Genomic DNA, 23,270 nt, shown 5'->3' on the forward strand with positions numbered 1-23,270 from the left:
GAAAGGGGAGGGAAGCTTGTGACCTTGTCTTAAGAAAAGGGAAAAGGTAAAAGGAAAGAAGGAAAGAAACGAAGCAAAAAACGTAAATAAAAAAACGGGTGTGTTTTATTGCAGTAATAATTGGAATGAAACAGAGGTTATTTACTGCTTTATTGCTTTATAAACACATGTTCCCTTTTGGGGCCTGGTGGTAAATTGTTAACAAGTTTGACTTGTCCCTGTGAAATTAAGAAATGCTTTGGCAAGTCAAATGATTCAATGAATATTAAACAGACGCTGCATATTGAGGTCTAATCGGTTTTGATAGACTTGTTGTATTTCGGTAGTCTGAAGCCATTGCTTTAACCTATAGCTTATCGACTTTACATTCCTTTCGCTGCTTCCTTTCACCCTTCAGTGGTAACTCTTCATTCTAAAAACCTCATTGAAACTATAGCATTTTCCAGCTGACAGATCATAAATGGCAGATCTTGTAAGCTTGTGCCCATAAATAGTCAGGGGACTTACAATGCTATGTTACAGACCCACTTACAGTTACCTATGTCCTAAACATTCATGGACCGGTAGAATTTACTACTATAGTCATCAATTATATTATATTATATATATATATATATATATATATATATATATATATATATATATATATATATATATAGTGTTCAAGTTCACGAGCACTAAATCTTCTGCAGTGTGTTGAAGGACATACATTTTGTTCTATAAACTTTGGAACGTATAAAGAAAACTTGTGCATTGTTTTGAAATGCCAAAATATACACACACATCATTTATTCATGTGATCAATTTGCAAGTTGATTTTTTATTTTAGAACTGTTGTTTTTGTAATGAATACTAAACGCAAATATTACACAGCAAAAAAGCAAAGTATATTTTTCTGAGCTATCACAAATCAAAGCATACAAAAATGACGCCGGGACATGTGTATAACAACAGGGAAGCTCTGTCGTCCGTACCAAGACAATAAACTTTGTTACTCACTTTCAACCTTGAAAGTATATTCACTCCATCCATTCTTACCTTTCTCAATAAAAGTCCATGACATATACACTGTGAAACAATTTACCAAACGGAACTCAAAATTAGCATTTTGTTAAAAGAAAAATAAAAGAAATAGTTTAGGCCAGTGTTTCCCAAAATTGTATTCTGGCGTCCCGCTTTAAAAAAGTGATAAACCATCACCACCCAATTCAGAATAGGCCTGATCTATACATTTTGAAAAGGGTGAATTTGTGTGTAAATGTAAACGTTTCTGACCAATTTTACTGTAATTTTTTCATCACCTTATATTATCTTGTATATAAATAAACAGCCATTTCAAAATAGATACGTGAAATAAATCACGACTTGCATGTGGAATAAACATTACACCGAAAAAACAGAATGTTCTATATCCTTTATTTTCTTTTTCAATTATCAGAACATCATGAACATTCAGGCTCTCATGTGGCTCAAATGTGTACTGCAGACAAAAATGTTAAATAAAAAACTATGAAATAAATTCAGCAAATTTATTTGGCGACACTAGTGACTCTCCTGCATCCCACCTGTGAGTCCCGACCCAGTCTTTGACAACAATTTACATATGCCAGACTGTTCTGGGTGTAAAGGCCTATATATAGACTGCAGCAATTGGGCATCAACAGAAAAGCTAAAGGACTTCTGTTAAACGTTGAGACCCGATTGAGAATCCATTATCTGGCCTGCTTTCCCCCTTGACCCTACTTTAAATCATTGGACATGGTCTCAGACAGCAAAAAGAAGAAGAAGAAGAAGCATGATCCCAGCTATCCTTATTTAATTCCCACATCTAAGGGAAGGGAATCAGTATATGAATCAAAGCCCAATAAGAATATAGTGCTGAAGCTCTGACATGAGGCAGAGCTCAGGGCTTGCCCTGTCTTAACCTGTGTTATCCATCAACTGTGACCTTGACCTGCTGCTACAGCCAAGGACATCTCTAGGGACTGCAGACAGCAAAGACACAAGCAAACTGGAAGGAAGATTTTCATACGCCATTGACTGGCCTATACTGCATTGTGGATTGATTTTTGTGTTTTTCAGCAGAGGTGACCTTTGGCTGCAAGCCTGGTAACAACTGAACTCTGACAAAAGGTCAAAGAAATGCTCGAATGGAAAGGGTGGGGCAAATATTTTCCAAGAGACCAAGAGATTTGGGGGTCATATGTAAGGGTTCAGATCATAAAATGTGACACGAAAGGGCTTTGTTGTGCTCGTAAATAACTAGTTTATATGAACTGTGCTTAGTTTTGGCACGACTATTCTCAACATGGTGAAACGTTCTCACTACACAGCTTAATGGTACACTAAAATATATTTCTGAAAACATTTCATGTAGCAGGTGTGTGTGTGTGTGTGCGTGTGTGTGTGTGTGTGTGTGTGTGTGTGTGTGTGTGTGTGTGTGTGTGTTTGCGTGTGTGTGAAACCTCGCCCTCTACTGCTCCTCAAGTGACCTTAAAACATACCAGAAATTCAAAAAGAAAACTGATTGAATGGCTATGGGGCCTGAAAGCCCACACCCAACATCATCAGTGGAAGTAACAATTCCAAATCTGTCTTCCCTGTCCCCGGTAAGATGCCTAATCCTGACCAGAGGCGCTGCTGTGTGTGTGAGACACTATATATTAAAAAACCCTGGACACCTTTACCACTGAAATCTTCTTACTAAGCCGATCTGCTCTGAGCGATGTAACTTTCTCTCCGTCGCTCAACTACACACTCGCTATGCACTCATTACGCTACTCTAGTGACAACGTAATATGTCAATATCTTGGATTGCACTTGAACTTAAACATCTTGGCCACTTTCTCCGGGTCGCACTGTGAGCATCAAAAGCTCGGCATGTCATTTTACACGTTGTTCTCCTCATTTACTCATTCCCAGTAGGGGATAGGGGTGTAAAGTGGGGGGGGCCAATGCTCCCTTGGTCCCTTTACATGTGGTACCCTGCTGACCCAATATGTGTTGCCGGGGTTGTCAAAAAAAAAAGTTATCTGCACCTTTATGACCAATTAGAAACATTTACATTGTGTGTTACGGAATTACTAATTTGTACGGGAACTGACAAAAACGTAGTAAATGGAGAGCTTATAAAGCAGTCAGTGTTATGTCATAAGAAGGCTGTTTGTCTGATTAGCACTTGTGTTGAAGCCTACTGAGGCTCCTTAACTCGGCCTAACACCTGCACTAAAGCTGTCTCCAGTGAGATACTGAGACCTTACAAATTGCTCATGTTCTGTTCACTTGCTTGAGACTTGCTAAGTCACTTTTGCATTCTGCACTTTTTAGGTCAAATAATAAACTTGCTCTCCCACGGAGAATACTTCACTCCTTGAGATCTGTAAAAAAAAAAAAAAAATTCCACCATAGCATTTGCTTCTTGGTAAGCAAAACGTTATTTTTGGAAAATAATGTTTAGCCAACCAAGGTGTTCTTTTTCTATGACACAGGGACTCTGGCAAATAGGAGTTTCAAAGAGCAAACACGGGCTTATTAACTGTTAGTCATGGATCAAGGAATTTGCAGTACACAATGATCCTTGGAAAAGCCTACGGTATATTACTTTGAACTTGGTCTTGGCCCCTTGTTGCTCTTTTTCCCACATCCTGTGGGCAAGGTTGATTATTAATGGCATTTTTATTTGTTGACTGAAGACATGCAGGAGACAAGAACAGGTTTATGGGTTTATAGGTATGTAATTGAGCAGCATTTTCTGATTATGTCATCTTTGTATTTTTTACATAATTACAAGGGTTATTGATAAGGTGACCATTTAGTATAGTATTTTGCCCCTTTGGGTGAGACAGAAAGGTTGCCACGTTGGTGACTATGCATCATGATAGTTTCCTCATAGGTGGGTATATCTGTGAACGCATATGACCTCAGGATAGGCCTTATCAACAGATGGACAACTCCCATACAGTAATTCCAGGGCCATCTTAAAATATAAGCTTTTGAAAGCAGGCCTCAACAATATGGATCGCCTGCTTGCCTGGGGCAAGTAACAGGCCAAGTCGGGCTGATAAAGCTAGTAACTCACTTTCTTTATCAGGCAAGTGATAAAAAAGAATTAAACACGCCATTTTTCCAGAGCTGTTGAGGGAAGTAATTATGGCCTGAGCCATCTCTCTTACTTCTCATCTCTGTTGAGAGTTGACATGCGCAGAACTGATCTGGCATGCGTGAGCAAGCGAGGTTTAGTTGGGTGAATTAGAGACACAGAATACAGACGAAACTCCAGATTTATTTACTTAAATACAGATTTACCGTGACAATCATTTTTGACAAGGGCATTAACCAGTAAAGATCGCAAATGCCACCTCAACAAATAGACTTTCCAGATCTGTGTGCTATTAGTAAGTGGGTAGAATACATTAGCAAGGGGCTAAATATTAAAGGGTCAGATGTACATATAAACATGTATTTGGTGAAAAGAACCTAGCGTGTAATGTTACACCAGCGAGACTTTACAAGCACTAAATACGTTCACCGATGTCGTCTGTGTTCATGTTCAAAAACATTAAATCTCTTGACATGAACTAAAACTTTTGAGGTATTTTTATTTCAAAATGGGCTCTACAACCTCAGGGATATTTGATCCGTCCAGTGGTAGTCAACACGTTTAATGAATTGCAGCCACAGACGCAGCCGGTGATTTGGTGCGAGCTCTAGTTAGTTCTACTGTTATCCAATTTTTGTAAATAAGGATTATCAAATATATTCAATTTATTTTCTTTTTTTGTGTACAACACATAAACAAAATGAAGTCAGGCATACAGTATATACTGTATTTGCTGCCTTGGAGCGTAAATAAGGAATTTTGACGCAGCCGTACATCTTCATTATATTCCATTCGAGCCCCATTTAGATGTCGTTGCCTGCTATGTACATATCTCTGTGGGTCCGTTTATAAGTAACTCACTTCTTGTGGCATTCATCACACACCTATAGACACCTAAGACACACTGAGATAAAACCTTGATTATCTGTTCCGAAATCAGGCTGGGGTCTTTTTACTGTAGATTATCTCTGTAGTTAAGATGCCAACTATAGTCTGGATATACAGTAATATTGTTTCACTGATCCCTAACAATGACCCTCTTGTATAGGGGTGGACCGTTTTTAAGAGCCCTAATATTTGTTTTGGGCCACCCTCTCTATTGACGCATACTGTCGTCGGGCTTCAGGAATGCCATAATATTGGATTAGACTGCGCCCCCTACACAAAGTGTCTTTCTTATCACTATTTCTCCACCTGTTCTTACAGTGTGCGCCGCTATCTAGCTCACAAACAACTAAATATATTCTTGAAGCTTTTTTTTTTTTTACAACAATATTATCAGGTCACATCACTCGCCTCTTCCAAGACTATGGATTGCATAAATTGACACTTGTTTCCGGCTATCTTTTGTCTTATCTTTGCTACGTGTCTGATGCTTAGCTTTGATTTGCAAAAGAACATTATCTTGTCATCCTTTTACTGCATGATTGCCTGAACAGAACACATGATCAAATACCTTTGAATATTATTTGAGTAATATCTGTACATGTTCGAAGCTAAATGTTTAATAATGAAATAGAGTTGTTTTTCTTACCCTGCAAAATGTTTCAATAGTTTTAGATTGCATACCTTAACTTCACCATTTTACTTTCATCATTCATTAAAACCTTACCAGTAAATATGGCAAACATTGCTGTATTGACAAACTAATTCACTCATAAGTCCTTTTTTGGCCCTTATTAAATATGAACCCTGACCTAGCCTATCACTATTTGCTGTAACTGTGTCAGCTGCTTGGAATATTCCTATGCCCCAGAGACCAAGTCCAACCCCTTTTTGTCTTCCAGTCAGCCAGTCCTTGTTCTCCACCCACTGCTGAGGTTACCTGGATAACACGCCTTCTGTTCTGAGCAGGACTCAATAGCACCCACACCTCCGTGTGCTGGCGCTTAAAGGGTCATATAAGCTGCGTTTTCACACAGAGGGACAACAGTTACTGCTCATCATTCATTCTTCAACCTCATCCGACAGAGAGAGTATTAGCGAGGGGAGAGCAGCTGAGACGCTGCCAGTAAAGGATCAGCCATGCTTGGAAGCATTCCCAAAAACGTCTTGGTCGCAGTGACTCTACTCTTTGTAACTCAGACAGGGACTCAGTGCAGGTGGGTGTCAAGATAATTCAACTTTCAACTGTCAATTTCTAGCTGATGTGTTACTTGAAATATTGTAATACGGATTATATCCATGCAAAGAGAATTGGATTTTGATTTGTGTTCAAGTTTTGTTTATAGGTCATGTATTAATTATTGACAAAAGAAATAAAAGAAATCATTGTTTTCTTATTCCAGGGCTGAAACTGACTTTTCATTAGTTACTTTACCAGATTGGAGGTCAAGTTCAGGTATGACGTTTTACAATTACTAAGACTTGAAGATACTCCATAATCACTACAATTTCTTGAATACCAATATTTCTCAAAAAAACATAAATACACAAAGATACATGCATCGTACTATATTTGACCCCTTTTTTCCTTTCATAGAATATGTTACACAGTGTTTCTACGACAGACACAACCATCTGATTTGTGATTGGAACCAACAAACCGGTACAGATGATTACTGCAAAACAGCACAGAAATTGATTTCATTATTTAAATCTAATAATAGAGTTGAAAGCCAAATGTGTGTTTTTTTAAGTCATCAAGGTCGGTTTTAGTTCAGTTTAAAGAGAGTTTGCTTTGACACGAAGAGGTAACTTGACTGTAGTAAACTTAATTTGTAATCGGTCCACAGTTCTGTTTTAATCTACAGGCAGGCTGTGACTGTGCCTCGTCGCCTATCACAAACTGATCTGAGGCAGGCTAATAATCTTTTATAGTCTGGTGCTCTCCCAGGGGCAATCGAAGTCAAGGGCCTGCACTTAAGGCTCAAATTCAGCACAAAACGCTTTAAACGGCAATTTATGCATTTTATGATGATTGCACCACAACAGATGTGCTTCTTGTTTTATTACAATAGCAAAGACAAGAAAATGGTTTGCTATTTCTAATGTGATTAAAATTATGATACGACATCAAAGCTCATTCCTAACCTGCGTAGATAAAAATATAAGTCACTGTTAACATTGTGTGATTTAAAAACAGAAGTGGAGTGTTCATTGTCATTGAATTTGTACTGCAAGTGTATATTGGACCTATTTAACAAAGAATAGTTTGGTCACTTTTTATTATGTGAGTGAAAGCATTTAGTTAGATAGATAGATGTTCTTATTGTCCTTTTCACCTACAGAGGATGGCGTAGTGACTGTTTTAGAGAGTGGTCCACTGAGGCTGGAGGGCAAGGCCTGTCTGGAGTTTTGGTACTTATCCTCAGCTGCGACTAATGGGTCAGAATTTCGTGCTCTACTGAAGAGCAGCGTTGGTCTGAGAGCAATCTGGACCTTGCCTGCCCTCCACACGAATGCTTGGAGACAAGTGTTTGTTCCCTTGGACATCATCGAACCAGGCACTCAGGTAAAATAGCCAACAACAATCTATAATCAAACTGTGTTAGGAAATTAAAATTAAATATTGTTTATATTAAAATGGACAATGTGCTTTTACATCAGGTCGTAATCAAAGCAGTGTCCATGGAGGGACCGTTCACATTTAACCGGATGGGTGTAAGGAGAGGCTCATGTGGTAAATATTACTTTGCTCTTCTTTTACTATATTATGAACAGCCTACTTTCTGTTCATTGAATTCAATATCATTACTGTCATAACACTTCACAAAACCCTTTTTAAAGCTTGAAGATGTAAAACAGCCAAAGGGATTTAACTTATGTGTCAGAAGTTGAGCAATTTGCTACGGCAATAAGAATGTGCTTCATTCCTTTAATTAATAATGAGTAATAGTTTGAATAACTGAGGAAATAGTTCATATAGTATTAACACTAAACATACTAAATAATCAATGTTACTTATCAGTTATTCCTAGCCAATCCAATGTGTTTACTCGGGTCACATTCCCCACAGGACCCCAGTGTGAATCTGACACAGAGTTATGGACAGATGAGTCCACCCGCTGCCTCTGTCATGGTGGTCAGCTCTCTTGCTTTCCCTCTCAGTGCCCTAAGGGCCAAATCTGCGGACCTCAAATAGGAAGATCCAGTGGGATTTCTGCATCTGGGACTTGCACTATACACAGTCACACAGACTGCAGCACTTTTGATGGAGAGGTGTTCCGCTTCATGGCGCCCTGCACCTACACGCTGGCGAAGACCTGCTCACCCTCTGAGGCCATGCCCATGTTCAGTGTGGAAGTGGTCAATGAGAAGAACTTGAACTCATCTCTGCCGACTGTTCAGCAGGTCATTGTGGAAATGGGGAAGTTCAGAGTTTCCCTGCTGAAAAGGCAGACACACCGGATTGTGGTGAGTCACTCTAAAAGGGTGTAGAAATTTAGGAAGGTACAAAAACTGTGATCCATTGCTCATGCATGATATGACCAATTCTCCTCGAAAGCTATGATATCGTGCTCTCTTCAGTCATCATCACTAAAGTACTGTTTGTACAACTTCAGTTTTTGTGGCATTTTGCCTTTTTGATGCAATTTGTTGTAATGAATCGAGTTTATTGTAAAGTGCAGAGCTAAGTGGCATAATGTGCTGGACTTATCTGCCTTATCAATTCCCAAAGATATATTTATCTCCAGAATGCTGCTTTTTGTGCAAACGGTCATATACTGTAGGTCTATATTGCTGATGACAGCTGATAAGGATGTCTAAAACTGATACTGTTCTTCAGGTTAATGGGGTCTGGAAAAAGCTTCCACTGAAACTCGGCAATGGAACTTTCAACATCAAGAGCAACCCCGCTGCTGTTGAACTGGGATCCAGTTTTGGTCTTTCGGTCTCATACGACAACGCTGGTGCTGTCCATCTCGTCCTGCCATCCACTTACTCTGATAAAGTCTGTGGCTTGTGCGGAAACTATAACCACTTCAGAAACGACGACTTCAGAAAGCCCGATGGAACAATTGCCCACAATGCTACAGCTTTGGCTAAGAGCTGGCAGTCTGGGCAAGCCACCTCCTCCTGTGAAACCATCCTAGTACCTCATCACTGTGACCCACAGGAGATGGCTGAGTATTCCAGTGAGCCTTACTGTGGAGGCCTCCTCTCGAGCACTGGGCCCTTTGCTGACTGCCTATCAGTTCTGGGGGCAGAGAGCTACTTCAGGGGCTGTGTGGTTGACATGTGCTCTACCCATGGTGACCCAGTGGTACTATGTGAGGCATTACAGTTGTACGCTGATATCTGCCAGGAGGCTGGAGTCTCCATACCCATATGGAGGAACTCTACATTCTGTCGTATGTAGCTTTATTGCTTCCTGCTTTCATTCATATACCCCATGTTATTAAAATATGGGAAACAAATGAATGTAATAATACGATTACGGGTAAGTTCATGTCCCTCTGATATTTCCACCCTTCTCTTGCACTCCTCTCAGCCCTACAGTGTGGTGAGAACAGCCACTATAACTCATGCGCCGATGGCTGTCCCGAGGTATGCTCCAGTCTGGATATAGTTGGCTCCTGTGGAAGCTGTGAGGAAAGATGCGAGTGTGACTCTGGCTTAAAGCTCAGCGGTGGACAGTGTGTCCCAGCAGAGGACTGTGGGTGCTGGTATGATGGAAAGCATTATGAGGTAAGTGTTACATGAGCAGATAACACATTTGTAATCACCTCTTCACTTCCACAATGTTAAAATGTATTCACAAAACGCCCTTTTGCCTGCAGAAAGGAGCAGCATTCTGGGAGGGAGAGTGTGTGCAAATGTGTCATTGCATGGGTAATAATGGCATGCAATGCATCACAATGCAATGTGCAGACAAGGAGGTTTGCAAGGTCAAGGATGGGATGAAAGGCTGCTTCCCTTTCAAACCCGCGACCTGCAGCGTGTATGGTGACCCACACTATATCACATTTGACGGCATGGCATATGACTTTCAAGGAGGCTGCGGTTACACGCTGACTACCACGTGCGGAGAAGAAAGCTCATTCCAGTTCACAGTGATTGGACACAACATGCACCCCAGCCATCAGAACTTCACCCGATCCAAGCTTGAAGCTGTGGCTCTTCAGGTTGAGGATCTATACCTCATCCTGAATCAGAGTGGAGAGGTCTATGTAAGCATGAAAAGTCTTTGCACTTACACTACATATCAAACCACCCCAACTCTTTTATAACATGAGAATCAGAGGCTGTTGTGCAAATGTGTTCCAGCTCATACAAATTAGTCACCTGAAAGTGGGCTATTGAAGTGTTATCGTTCTGTATTATCTACTGTAATTAATTAATGACTGTGGCTGATGTCTTCAGTATCAGAACATTCATGTTTATAGGGGTCAGTTATTACTCTGTGTTGGGTCATTGGGTAAATAACTTGTGTGTCATCTGGGATTGTTCTCTTTTTAGGTGAATAACAGCACTGTCCAACTCCCTTATTCCACTTATGGCACATACGGCTCAGTATGGGTCGACCAGAAAAAAAACTATATTGTCTTGGAAACAACCTTTGGCCTCAGAATGACAATAGACACACGGAACAGACTCTTCCTGCAGGTGGATGAGCGCTACAAGTATGAACTGTGTGGACTGTGTGGCACCTACTCTGAACGCCAGGACGATGACTTTGTAGCACCAGGAGGCCAAAATGCTACTGGGCCATTTGAGTTTGGTGACAGCTGGAAGGTGCCAGGAAATAATGAGTAAGATATTCTCCTATAAAGTGTATCTGCACATCTTTTTGAACAAATTAAACGATTGTTAGGACATTCCAATAACTCTGACAGGAAAGATATATGCACTATATTACATTTCAATAGGTGACACAATAATGTTGTTTTTTTGCCACACTAGCAGCTAACTATATAATCTCTGATCAGCCACATGTGTTGAGTGCTCGTTAGCTGATTATATCATGCTACTGTAACACAATAAACTAAAAACATTGTACCTGTTACACATCAGCATGTTAGCATTATCATAGTGAGTATGTTAGCATACTGATGATAGCATTTAGCACAACCTGCTAAACCCAACATGTATTTTCATTCATGCATTAAAACCGGTTGATCAATAGAAAATAATTTTAATTGTCTAAACTTTTTCCTCCAGGTGTATTTCCCATCCAAATGATCCAAAATGGTGTGATTATAATGAGGAAAATCAGGCCTACAATGAGTGTTACACCCTACTCGGGGACGCTTTCAGCCCCTGCCATGAACTCATTCACCCAAGCATCTACCTCAAGAGTTGTGTGTATGACTACTGCGCCACCAGTGGTGACCAACACACCCTATGTGAATCTCTCAAGTCCTACGCAGCAGCATGCCAGGTTGCAGGAGTGGAGCTGCCCCACTGGCAGACAAACACAGCCTGTGGTGAGTGTTTGAGTCAGACTTTTTATTAACAGATTGTTTGGCACAAAAGGTCATAGCATCTATTGTATATTGCTGTGAAAACATGAAGTTTCTCACCAAAAACTAAATTTTACAAGATTACATTTCAACACATCATGATGGCGTTGTAATTTAGCTTAATTATTTTAAATATATATTATTTTTTTAATCTTTTTAAAATACAAGCTTTATGTCTTCTTCACTCGCACTGAAGAACTTCAACACTGACGACATATTGTGTGTGTGTGTGTGTGTGTGACTGTGACATTACTCTCTCCGCCGTTGTGTGCTAACATTAAACTATCATGCGAATCAGCTGAAAAATGTCCGGTTTTAATTGGCTGATGATCAATTACTTCAACTGCAGCTGCTGTTTTTCATTGTTTGTCTTATGACCTATGCATCAACAAACTAGTGCCTAGAGCCCTGCCTGAGCCAATCATGTTTTTGTTTCTGTGATTTGTCATTGATATACTGTAAGTAGGGATGCTAATTTCCTTTGCTCAGCTTTTCTTTTTTATATGTCCTGTTTAACGGACAACATTAAACGGTCAACATTATTTTTGTCTGTTTTGGCCCCAGATATAAGCAAATGCCAAAAAAAAGAAAGAAATGTACACTTTTATTTATCCACGTGGAGAAATTCTTCTCTGCATTTGACCCATCCTTAGTTATTAAGGAGCAGTAAGCTGCAGTGAAGCGCCCGGGGAGCAACTGGGGGTTCAGTGTCTTGCTCAAGGGCACTTCGACATGCAACTATGGAGAGATAATAAGGCTACGGTGGTGAACTTATTTCCTTTTTTTTTTTTTTGTTTGGCTTTTTGTTTTGTCGTTGTCCCCATTTCAGCTGACCCCCAAACCACTGCAACTCTTCCAACACATCCAACTTCTACATCTCCAACAACAGATCAGACTCGTAAGGGCATTCAGGGCTGGAAAAGGTTTATCTGTTACTGGTTTGTATTATCAGTGGCATAATGCAGCTCATAATAAAGCATTTCTATTGTGTTTATATGATTTTTCATAGTCTGTCCCATAAACTGTGACTTTGAAAACAATCTGTGTGGGTGGGAGCAAATCGTACAGGACAGTTTTGATTGGAAAAGACATTCAGGACCCACCCCATCAGGCTTAACTGGACCAAACCAAGACCACACCACTGGAGGTAAACCCAATGTCAGGCCACACTATCACATACATTGTGTTGTTGCATTGGCATTTCATCATTCGTGTTTAATGTGCTGTTTTTGAACTTTCTCTAGCTGGTTTCTACATGTATATCGAGGGGACTAATGTAACCCATGGAGATTCAGCTCGTTTGTGGAGCTCAATGTGCCATTTTAATGGCCCACTCTGCCTGCACTTCTGGTACCATATGTCGGGTTCAGCCACAGCCATGGCCCTCAATATCTACCTTCTCAAAGACAATAAAGCTACCAAGCTCTGGGTCAAGATGAACAACCAGGGACTAGAATGGTATCCAGGAATTGTTGACATTAGAGAGTCGGGTCCATTCCACGTAAGTCTGCCACTATATTTAGACAATATATGAGCCTAAAAGATTATATACATTGAAACATTATACTTTACTACTAACTCTTTTAGATCATAGTTGAGGGAATTCGAGGCTCGAATGCTCTTTCAGATGTGGCCATTGATGACATTTCCATCCACTTTGGCTCATGCTCAGGTACATTCACCTCTATCTAAAATGAAGAACAAAACATTCTAAATTTCACTGATAATATAATATAATCCAATGAAGCAAATAAAGTATGACTATAACAGTTATCTTCATTATCTTAACTTTAATAATTATGTATTTTAGGTAGCTTCCCTGACCTGATTAGTGGAACTGTGCCTCCTTCCACAACTGTGGAAGTCCTCCCCTCACTCCGGGGTAAGTGCACAGGAAGCTCTATTTTATTGGCCACTTGTTTCTCCATCAGAAAGCTGAAGTGTGGTTACATATTAACATTTATATCCAGTGACTAATGGTAATGAATAATTGCTAATGGTAATTCCGGTTAAAGATTGTCAAAATATTTAGGAAGTTACATAAGATTAGATTAGATTAGATATACTTTATTCATCCCCGGGGGATAATTTCTTTGTAGCAGCAAAAAGCATGTTTACAATATATAAAAAACAATCAAATAAAATAGCAGTGCATATTACATTCAATAATTTAAATAATAAAGGAAATAGAAATAAAAAGTGTAAAGGGCCTCAACATTTAGTTAATGTGCAAATGTTTCCCTTATAGTCTGCAATATAGACTGCAGCTTCGACAGCAACCTTTGTAGCTGGACTCAGATGGTGACAGATGCTTTTGACTGGACACGGCAAAGTGGTTCCACCCCAACCCTGATGACTGGTCCATCTGCTGGCCACACTGGTGGTAATATACTCTTTCTCTATGTAATATTCTAAATGGTGACAGATAATCTACAGCGGTAAAGAAAGTCTGTCTCACAATGTAAAGTGTATCAAGAATGTGTCTGATTTCATTCCTGTTCTCCAGATGGTCACTATCTTTACATTGAGGCCAGCAATGTGACATATGGAGACACGGCTCGTCTCATCAGCTCTGAGTGTTCTGCCTCTGGTCCTAAGTGTTTGCAGTTCTGGTACCATATGTACGGCTCAGCAGATACAATGGGCCTCCATGTTTACCTGCTCCAGAACAGATTAGCCGATGCTGTTTGGTGGAAGAGAAATAACCATGGAAATATGTGGCAACTGGCTCAGGTCGATATCACAACCACTGCGGATTTCCAGGTTAGACACCTTCCACCTAGGCACTGATGAATTGATGATTTAAAGAGTGTGAGTCAATTATGTTGAAATGGTCAAATATTACCTTAAGAAGGATCTTAAAAAATATTTTCCCCTTAAGATCATCATTGAGGGGCGCAGAGGCTCCAACAAAGAGTCCGATGTGGCAATCGATGATGTAAAGCTTTACCAAGGCCAATGCTTTGGTAAGTACCACTAAACCCCTAAAAACATGTTATTTATCTTAAGGCTGTGTAGCTTGATAATATTTAAAATATGTGCAGGTATTAACCTTTTTTTAAATGTTGCAGATGTGAGTACTGTTGTGACAAGTGCTCCTAAACCTGATGGAAACACAACTCTTCCAATTGTCCCAGAGCCAACCAACTTCATTAATTGGGGACATGTTACTGAAGATCCAGATATTAGACTACCACCATACTCAAGTACAGTGCTAATTCCACATAAGCACTTTTTGACCTCCATAGTTTTTTCTACATCCATTTGTTTGTGATTTCCAGTAATCCAATGTCTGACTTTTGTTCCCAGTATGCCAACTCAACTGCAATTTTGAACAAGATCTATGTCAGTGGAATCAACTTCTTACTGATGTATTTGACTGGACAAGGTATCGTGGCTCCACTCCTACTAAGATGACTGGGCCTTCTTCAGATCACACCACGGGAGGTAATTAAAGACATAATAAATAAAGAGGCCCACCAAAATTGGTGTAGAACTGTAAGCACACTTATAACTAGCAAAAAGAGAAAGACATGTTGATTGTTGTAGTTATTACTTGTCAAACCAGAATGGCAGACTGTCTGACCTGATGTACTGTATTTAATCAATATAATTATTTCCTTTAGGATGTGCCAGTAAACATGCTTATGAATTAAGTCATTATTTGTCTCTCAGTGTTATAAAGATATTCGCATTGTCAACATTTAGCAACCAGTTTCAGCTACAACAAGTCATGCCTTGAACATATAACAGGGTTTCCACCAGAATAGTCAATATACTATGCAAATGTTGGTCCACCTTAAACGGTCAGCCCAAGCTGAAGTTGTCATGAGACACCAGGCTTGTAATACACTGGTGTAAACCTTGTCTAGCATTATCTAAGAAAACTTAAAAGAATGCTGTGCATTACTTTAACGTACCTACCTCTTATGTCCTTAACCAGAGGGACACTATCTTTACATCGAAGCCAACAGCGCGTCACATGGAGATACAGCTCGTCTCATCAGCTCTGAGTGTTCTGACTCTGGACCTCAGTGTCTGCAGTTCTGGTACCATATGTACGGTTCAGCAGATACATTGGGCCTCCATGTCTACTTGTTCCAGGACAGAAAGGCAAACGCTGTTTGGCGGAAGAGAAATGACCAAGGAAATATGTGGCACATGGCTCAGGTGGACTTGACAACAACTGGAGCTTTCCAGGTGAAATGTTTCTCCTAACACGTCTAATGTTAGAAACTTGCAGAGTAAAACACTATTAGTCTAACCTGCAACAGTAATTTAGTTTAATTGGATTTAATTAATCAGTATGCTATAACAGGTTTGCCTAGCTTTAGTAACATGTGTACTTTATTTTAGATAATAATTGAAGGCCGAAGAGGTTCCAACGATCAGTCCGACGTTGCCATAGATGATGTATCACTTCATCATGGGCAATGCACAGGTAACTCTGTCCTCCTACTGACATTAACTTTAGTTCACACATAGAACTGAAAATATTACTGACTTGATTTTGAATAAAGCAGTCATAGACCTAGCTAAACCAACAATCCCTATTCTCACAACCTTCAATCTAGAAACAGTGGGTACGGAGTTACCTCCAGCGAACACCTCAACTACTACACAAACATCAATTTCATTAAAACCACAGCCAACACTGACAACTACCTTTACTACAACAACAACAACAACAACTAGATCACAGCAACCAATAACATCAACACCAATAACAACTAGCACAACTGGACCCCAAACCACAGCTACACCTTCCCCAACAACAGCGCACCCAGGAGTTGGAACTCCAGAGCAACCAGAACCTGAAATGACAGCAAGACCAGAGCAACCGGCTACATCTACTAATGGACCCCAAACCACACCGAGACCCGACCCACCAACAACAGCGCACCCAGGAGTTGGAACACCAGAGCAACCAGAACTCGAATTTACAGAAAAAACTCAAACAACAGCAAGACCAGGGCCACCAGCTACATCTACTAATGGACCCCAAACCACAGCCAGACCCTACCCACCAACAACAGTGCTCCCAGGAGTTGAAACTCCAGAGCAACCAGAACCTGAAAAGACAGCAAGGCCAGAGCAACCAGCTACATCTACTAATGGACCCCAAACCACAGCCAGACCCCACCCACTAACAACAGTGCACCCAGGGGTTGAAACTCCAGAGCAACCAAAACCTGAATTTACAGAAAAACCTCAAATGACAGCAAGACCAGAACAAACAGCAACAGCTACTAATGGACCCCAAACCACAGCCAGACCCCACCCACTAACAACAGTGCACCCAGGATTTGGAACTTCAGAGCAACCAGAACCTGAAATGACAGCAAGACCGGAGCAACCAGCTACATCTACTAATGGACCCCAAACCACAGCGAGACCCGACCCACCAACAACAGCGCACCCAGGAGTTGGAACACCAGAGCAACCAGAACCTGAAATGACAGCAAGACCGGAGCAACCAGCTACATCTACTAATGGACCCCAAACCACAGCGAGACCCGACCCACCAACAACAGTGCACCCAGGAGTTGGAACACCAGAGCAACCAGAACTCGAATTTACAGAAAAAACTCAAACAACAGCAAGACCAGGGCCACCAGCTACATCTACTAATGGACCCCAAACCACAGCCAGACCCCACCCACTAACAACAGTGCACCCAGGAGTTGGAACTTCAGAGCAACCAGAACCTGAAATGACAGCAAGACCGGAGCAACCAGCTACATCTACTAATGGACCCCAAACCACAGCCAGACCCCACCCACTAACAACAGTGCACCCAGGGGTTGAAACTCCAGAGCAACCAAAACCTGAATTTACAGAAAAACCTCAAACGACAGCAAGACCAGGGCCACCAGCTACAGCTACTAATGGACCCCCAACCACAGCCAGACCCTACCCACCAACAACAGTGCGCCCAGGAGTTGAAACTCCAGAACCTGAATTTACAGAAAAACCTCAAACAACTGCAAGACCAGAACAGACAGCTATATCCAATGAACCCCCAACCACAATAAGCCATGAAACTACAGCTGGATCACAACCACCAACAACAGTTAGATTACAACCTTCAACTGAAATTCAGCCAGAGCCACCAACCACAGCTCAACCACAACCTCCAACCACAGTTAAACACCAATCCACTACAGCTTCACCACAGCCCACAACAACAGCTGGACCACAACCTTCAACAACCAACAAACCACATTCCACAACAGATAGACCTCGGCCTACAACCACGGCCAGAACACAATCTCCAACTCCACATTTACCAAGTAAGTTAGATGTTCTTATTTCTCGACATAAAACATGGACTGGGTTTCTTATAGTGTACTTTCCACCTCATATGTTAGATAAATGTATGAATAATTCCACTCTTTCCCTACCACTCTGTCTCTCTAGCACCCTCTTGCCCAGTGAACAGTCATTACACAACTTGTGTCCCTCCATGCAGTCCAACCTGTAAACACCTGAATGGCCCACCAGGCTGCAGTGACAATGAGGGTTGTGAGAAGGGTTGTGTTTGTGATGAAGGCTTTGTGTATACATGGAGGGCTTGTGTGCCTATCCAACAATGTGGATGTGTGGACAGGAATGGCACAGGACATCACGTGAGTGTCAAAATGACTCTTCATCAATGACGTCAAATACTGCATCATTTTTGGCAATAATGATCCGGCCTTCAGAAAGGAGACCGGATCATTATTGCCAAAAATGATGCATGTGGACATTGATGTCCTTGCAGTATGATGACTCTCTCTTTCTTGTCAGTTCAATGAAGTGTGGTACACCAATCACTGCAGTCAGAAATGTGAATGTGAGAAAGACCATGGAGTGGGCAAGATTGACTGCGATGACAAAGATGAGTGCGATGGAAATGCTGTCTGCCTTCAAAATGTGGAGGGAAATTATTACTGCCAGTCTACAGGTGCTGTAAATGTCAACATTTCACTCTGATGTATCTAAACCATGGTGTATTGTTTTCACTCATTTCTGAATTGCTCTACACTTGTTGCTCCACAGACTTCAACGAGTGCACTATCAGGGGAGACCCAGAGTACAGAACATTTGATAAAATGAAGCATGAGTTTAACGGTAAGCACTCATATGTGCTGGTCCGGACCAACAACTTGCCAAATTACCTTCCACACGTGTACATCGAGGGCATCAATGATGACGATGACAGTCAGCATCATGGCGACAGTAGCAGTGAAGAACACCACAGCCACAGAGTGAGGGATGAAGACGATGAAGATGAAGATGAGGATGAGGATGATGAGGATGAGGATGATGCTCACAAACATCATCACCACAGTGAAGAAGAGGATCGGGAACACTATAGATTAAAAGAGCTAAAGATCAGGGTGTATAATCACACTGTGGTATTCAAGAAAAATAAGAGGCTGATCGTAAGTATCAAGAGCAATTTAACAACACACTGCATCTCATTTTCCTGAGGCTCCTTTTCAGCTGACCTACTATTTTGCTCATGGGTTAACATCCTCATATTTTGCTCTCCCACAGACTTTTGTGAAAGCACTGAGGGTAATAACCAGTGCTCCTTCACATATATTCTGAGAGGTGTTACGACAGCAGTGAGGCAGATGATGTGTGCAAAATTATGCTCCGTCATATGTTATTTCCCTATTGGCACTTTACACATTTTTGTGTGCGTGTATGAGAGCGAGCAAATCAAAAAGAGAGAGCATGTAACGAAGTTGCAATATTGACAGATTTGTCTCAGGAGTCAGATGCAGTGCGAGTAAAGTGATGTAAATATAAGAAGGCCTGCATACTGTATATTGAATTCTATAGCAGAAAAACACTGGAACTCAAGCTTTAGCATATTCACGCAACAAAAAAAGTGTAAATCCCTATATCTTATATTTTTTTTATGTTTCATACAATTATGAATTAAGGCTGGCCTGAAAGCTTCGACCTGTTGACGTTGTAATCAACGTCCAAATCAGTATTTTTAAGTTTTTAGTTGTTTCTGTTTCAATAGAGAAGAGAATTCTTACAATTTGATTTGTGTTCTCATCTCAAATTAGACAATAATAGTAAAGTTAAGTACAAAGTAAGTTAATAATAGCCACACGTTTGACGAAGGTTTGACAGCTTGTGTTGACGTTGTCTTCGCCCTCAACAATTGACCCAATGACAGGGGCTAGTTGAAAAGTGATTACCAGATTATTCGGTATCAAATTTCATGGGAATCCATTCAATAGTTCAGCGTGAGCAGAGCAGCCATCCCTTGAGACACGCTGATAGTATGGTTAAAGATGTATGTTTTGTGAATCCCTGCACACACTCATAGAAGAACTAGATCAGACAAGTTTACTTAAATATGATACATTTCATTGACACACACCCCCTTCTGTCTCTCTCCAGGTGGATGGAAGGGAAACCAATACTCCCGCCTCACCGACTGCTGGTCTAAACATCTGGGAGCATTCCTCTCGCATCTACCTGAAGACTGACTTTGGCCTCTCAGTGGAGTTTGACGGTCGCAGCAGAGCAGGTAACTCATCTTCACCTCATTAAACGACATCATTCACTGTTGTCCTGGGATTTGAGGATTCATCAACAAACCCTCAAATGTATCATTCCATCCTGTGTCATTAAATGGGTTATTTTCTCTAAGAGAGAGTTATACACTGAACTAAGTAACAATGTATTGTTAATGTTGTTTCCACAGAGATCATTCTACCACACTTATATAAGAGGAAGGTGGGGGGTCTGTGTGGGAACTTTGACGGGCACCGAGTGAATGACTGGATGAAGTCAGATGGTACCAGGGCCAGAAGCCTTGAAGAGTTTGGAGAGAGCTGGAGAGTGTGAATATGTATAAGGATGAGAGATGGCACATATAAATACTCTGTGTAGGCTTTGACCACTAGCAGAAACATCACTTTAACAGAAAAAAATCAGAGTTCCTTCGGATTGAATCTTTTCTTTAGACAACATTTTCTCTCCTAAACCTAAGCTGCCAAACGCACCTTAACGTTCACATGACCTGTGGCAATGATGTCCGGCTTTCTTTACCTCCAGCTCTTAAGGACAATAAATACAGGATGTTTTAAGTGAAAGCTCTTAGAGGGCTACGCCTATAGCCATAGAATCTAGAGTTACAATCCGTAACTAATGTTCCACCCTGCACTCACATCAGTCAGTTGCATCAAATTATAAAAAAAGAAAAAAGTAGAAACCTGAAACATCTTTGCTTATTCAGGATATTATGGAACTCTGCGACAATATATCAGACTTCTGTTTGTGTCTTAGCTAAGCAAACAGCTGAGCATTTGCTTTATAAAACATTATGATTATGCATGACTACATGGGATTATTTATTGCTATCCCTTAATGTTGGAAAGACACTCAATGTGCAATAAATTATTATTCAACATATTGCTTGCACTTGGTCATACTGGGTATTAGAATGTGCATTGGTAGGTTTTTTATTGAATCTTCATTGTTCTAATAAACATGCAGTGTGGTTACATTTGCGTTTCCATTATTCCAGTCATTTCAGTCTCATGTGTAGCTACGACTGTATTCTTGACATACAGTCTAATAGATCCGCTGTAAATTAAAAATAAATTTAAAAAAACACTGCTGGATCAGGTCATCATCCTTAGGTGCTTAATTTAGTTTTCAGCCAACACGTGGACTCGGTTTAGGTTCTAAGCAATTAAATTAAACGGCATCCTCATATTACATGTTGGTGAGAGGTCATTTATCAGTGCTAATTTTACGTCAGTGTGAACATTATCGGCATAGGTACTAAGAATAGAAAATTACTAATTATGTTCTTATCTAAATAAGGGTTGTATGAAGCCTAACGGTTGTGTAAGGTCTTGATGAGGTTAAGTGACAATTATTAGTAAAATTGCTATTTATAAAGTGACAAAAGACTTGCTGTGGAGGATAAATGGTTAAATTACACCCCATTTCACAAAGAAAAAATACAAATGAAGTCAAAGTTGTCATTCATAAACAAGTATTCTTTGGAAGAGTCTGCTCGAACCTGGAGACAGACTGTTCGCTACCTTGTTTACAGCTGCGCTGTGTGTGTCCACAAGCACAACGTCTTGGCAGTCTCTTTCAGCACAGCACACAGCAGTCCTCCCTCTATGCTTGCAAATATCAGAAACACTTTAGCATCCACAGCCTCTGATACATCACCAGCAAGCACAGCAAACCGTCGCATATCTACACCATCATCTACAAAGTATATTTCTCCAGGACCCTGCACAACAAACAGCAGTGCTACCTGTACGCTTGCAATACCAATCCAACTTGTTCTGTCCCAATAGTGATACATTGGCTTCGGGTATCATCCAATACAGAGTACCGCTCTGATACCAGTATGTATTATAAAGCTTTATGTCTCACTGTGTGGAAGGGGCTCATTATTTTACCTGCAAGGCAACATCAGGTATGACCTAAACATTGTTGCCCTAACGTTGTAGAAACAAATAAATACATAGATATAAACGTATTGAATTGTTAAAATAATGGTATGCGATATCAGATCGGCGTTGTGTCACTAATACCCGATCCAGCTACAAAGCAGCAGTACCACAGCTACACCTTCAGATGGCCTCACAACTTCAGCTTCCAGTCTCCACAGCTACAGGATGGTTATTAGGATCTCTGCTGAAACCATTAAAAAATATATACTAATTATGTATGTCACTGCTGAAAATGTATTAGCAGCTGAAAAGTTAGAATTTGTATTCTTTACATTAGGGTCTGAACCAATAATGACCCTTAGAGATGCATCTCCCACTGCAAGCTCACAGTGAATGAGCGCTCAAGTGTTTTCTTGTCCTCGTTGCTGGGACAACACTGACAGAAACCAGTAGTGCCATTAGTGCCATTAGCTCAAGGTTCAGTCAGCGGAATGGATTTCTGAACTTCAGTTAAGCATTTAACAGTTTGATTAGTCAAATATTTACACCTTTATTTGCACCTTTCTTTCTACAGATACCCAAATTGTGACCATTCACCAAAAAATAAAATCTGTTTTATCCAAATAATGAGGAGAATTGTATGAGCTTAAGCTGAAGTTGGAAAACAATCTTTAAAATACACATAATACAGTTACAGTACCACAAAAAAAAACATATTATACACACCTCTGTCTCTCACCTAATCAGTGAGGGTCTTCTTCCTCCCAGCTGTGATGTCACATCCGGCTGCACAACTCTTAGAAACAACAATATCATATGTTGACTGTCAGGGCTTTAGGGAAGGAAATCATATCAAATATATTGAGAGTGAACTGGATACGTATCAAGGCTGTGTTGTTTGGCTGGATCAAGTCTGCGATTGGTATTCCCTCACTTCAAGGGAGGATGATGAGCCAAAGGTTTAATGAAATACTGGCAGTGGCGTTCTGGCCTATTTAAACCGGAGGGTTCAGTTAAATTACCTCTGAAACCAAGTGCTCATTTTAGAAGTGGGCTAGTTCAGGAGCCAGCAGCAGCTCATCTCAATGAGTAACAGGGTAAGATAATGTGAAATGTGCACAGGAAATTCAATTCAGATTTGTAGAAACGATAGACAACCAGCTCCAGCACCATACTCGTCCACTTTCACCACCGCAGACGTCATCTTCTGAGTTGACATGAGGAAGACGATGGTGAAGAGAGCCACCTCAAACTCTGGACTCACACCAATGGAGCAGCCACCCAACCGGCTTCATCAAGCTTGTCCATCTGAACTGCAGGTTCAGGACATGG

At 40.7% G+C, this 23,270-nt stretch overlaps 1 protein-coding gene across 1 annotated transcript; it reads left to right on the forward strand.

Annotated features, from left to right (window-relative positions):
* Window positions 1–6,036: 6,036 nt before the first annotated feature.
* On the forward strand, window positions 6,037–20,945 carry LOC117746517 (zonadhesin-like). The gene is made up of 28 exons (XM_034555701.1): window positions 6,037–6,201; window positions 6,388–6,440; window positions 6,582–6,647; window positions 7,330–7,553; window positions 7,649–7,721; window positions 8,058–8,455; window positions 8,829–9,393; window positions 9,534–9,730; window positions 9,823–10,212; window positions 10,502–10,794; window positions 11,204–11,469; window positions 12,515–12,652; window positions 12,750–13,006; window positions 13,093–13,177; window positions 13,316–13,387; window positions 13,754–13,888; window positions 14,012–14,268; window positions 14,387–14,471; window positions 14,577–14,711; window positions 14,815–14,952; window positions 15,449–15,705; window positions 15,862–15,946; window positions 16,080–17,798; window positions 17,926–18,134; window positions 18,295–18,451; window positions 18,547–18,932; window positions 19,915–20,044; window positions 20,222–20,945. Exons 1-28 carry the CDS (start codon window positions 6,125–6,127, stop codon window positions 20,362–20,364), a joined length of 6,990 nt encoding a protein of 2,329 aa, XP_034411592.1. The 5' UTR covers window positions 6,037–6,124; the 3' UTR covers window positions 20,365–20,945.
* Window positions 20,946–23,270: the final 2,325 nt, after the last annotated feature.

The sequence above is a fragment of the Cyclopterus lumpus genome, chromosome 17, assembly GCF_009769545.1.
Source record: "Cyclopterus lumpus isolate fCycLum1 chromosome 17, fCycLum1.pri, whole genome shotgun sequence".
NCBI lineage: Eukaryota > Metazoa > Chordata > Actinopteri > Perciformes > Cyclopteridae > Cyclopterus > Cyclopterus lumpus.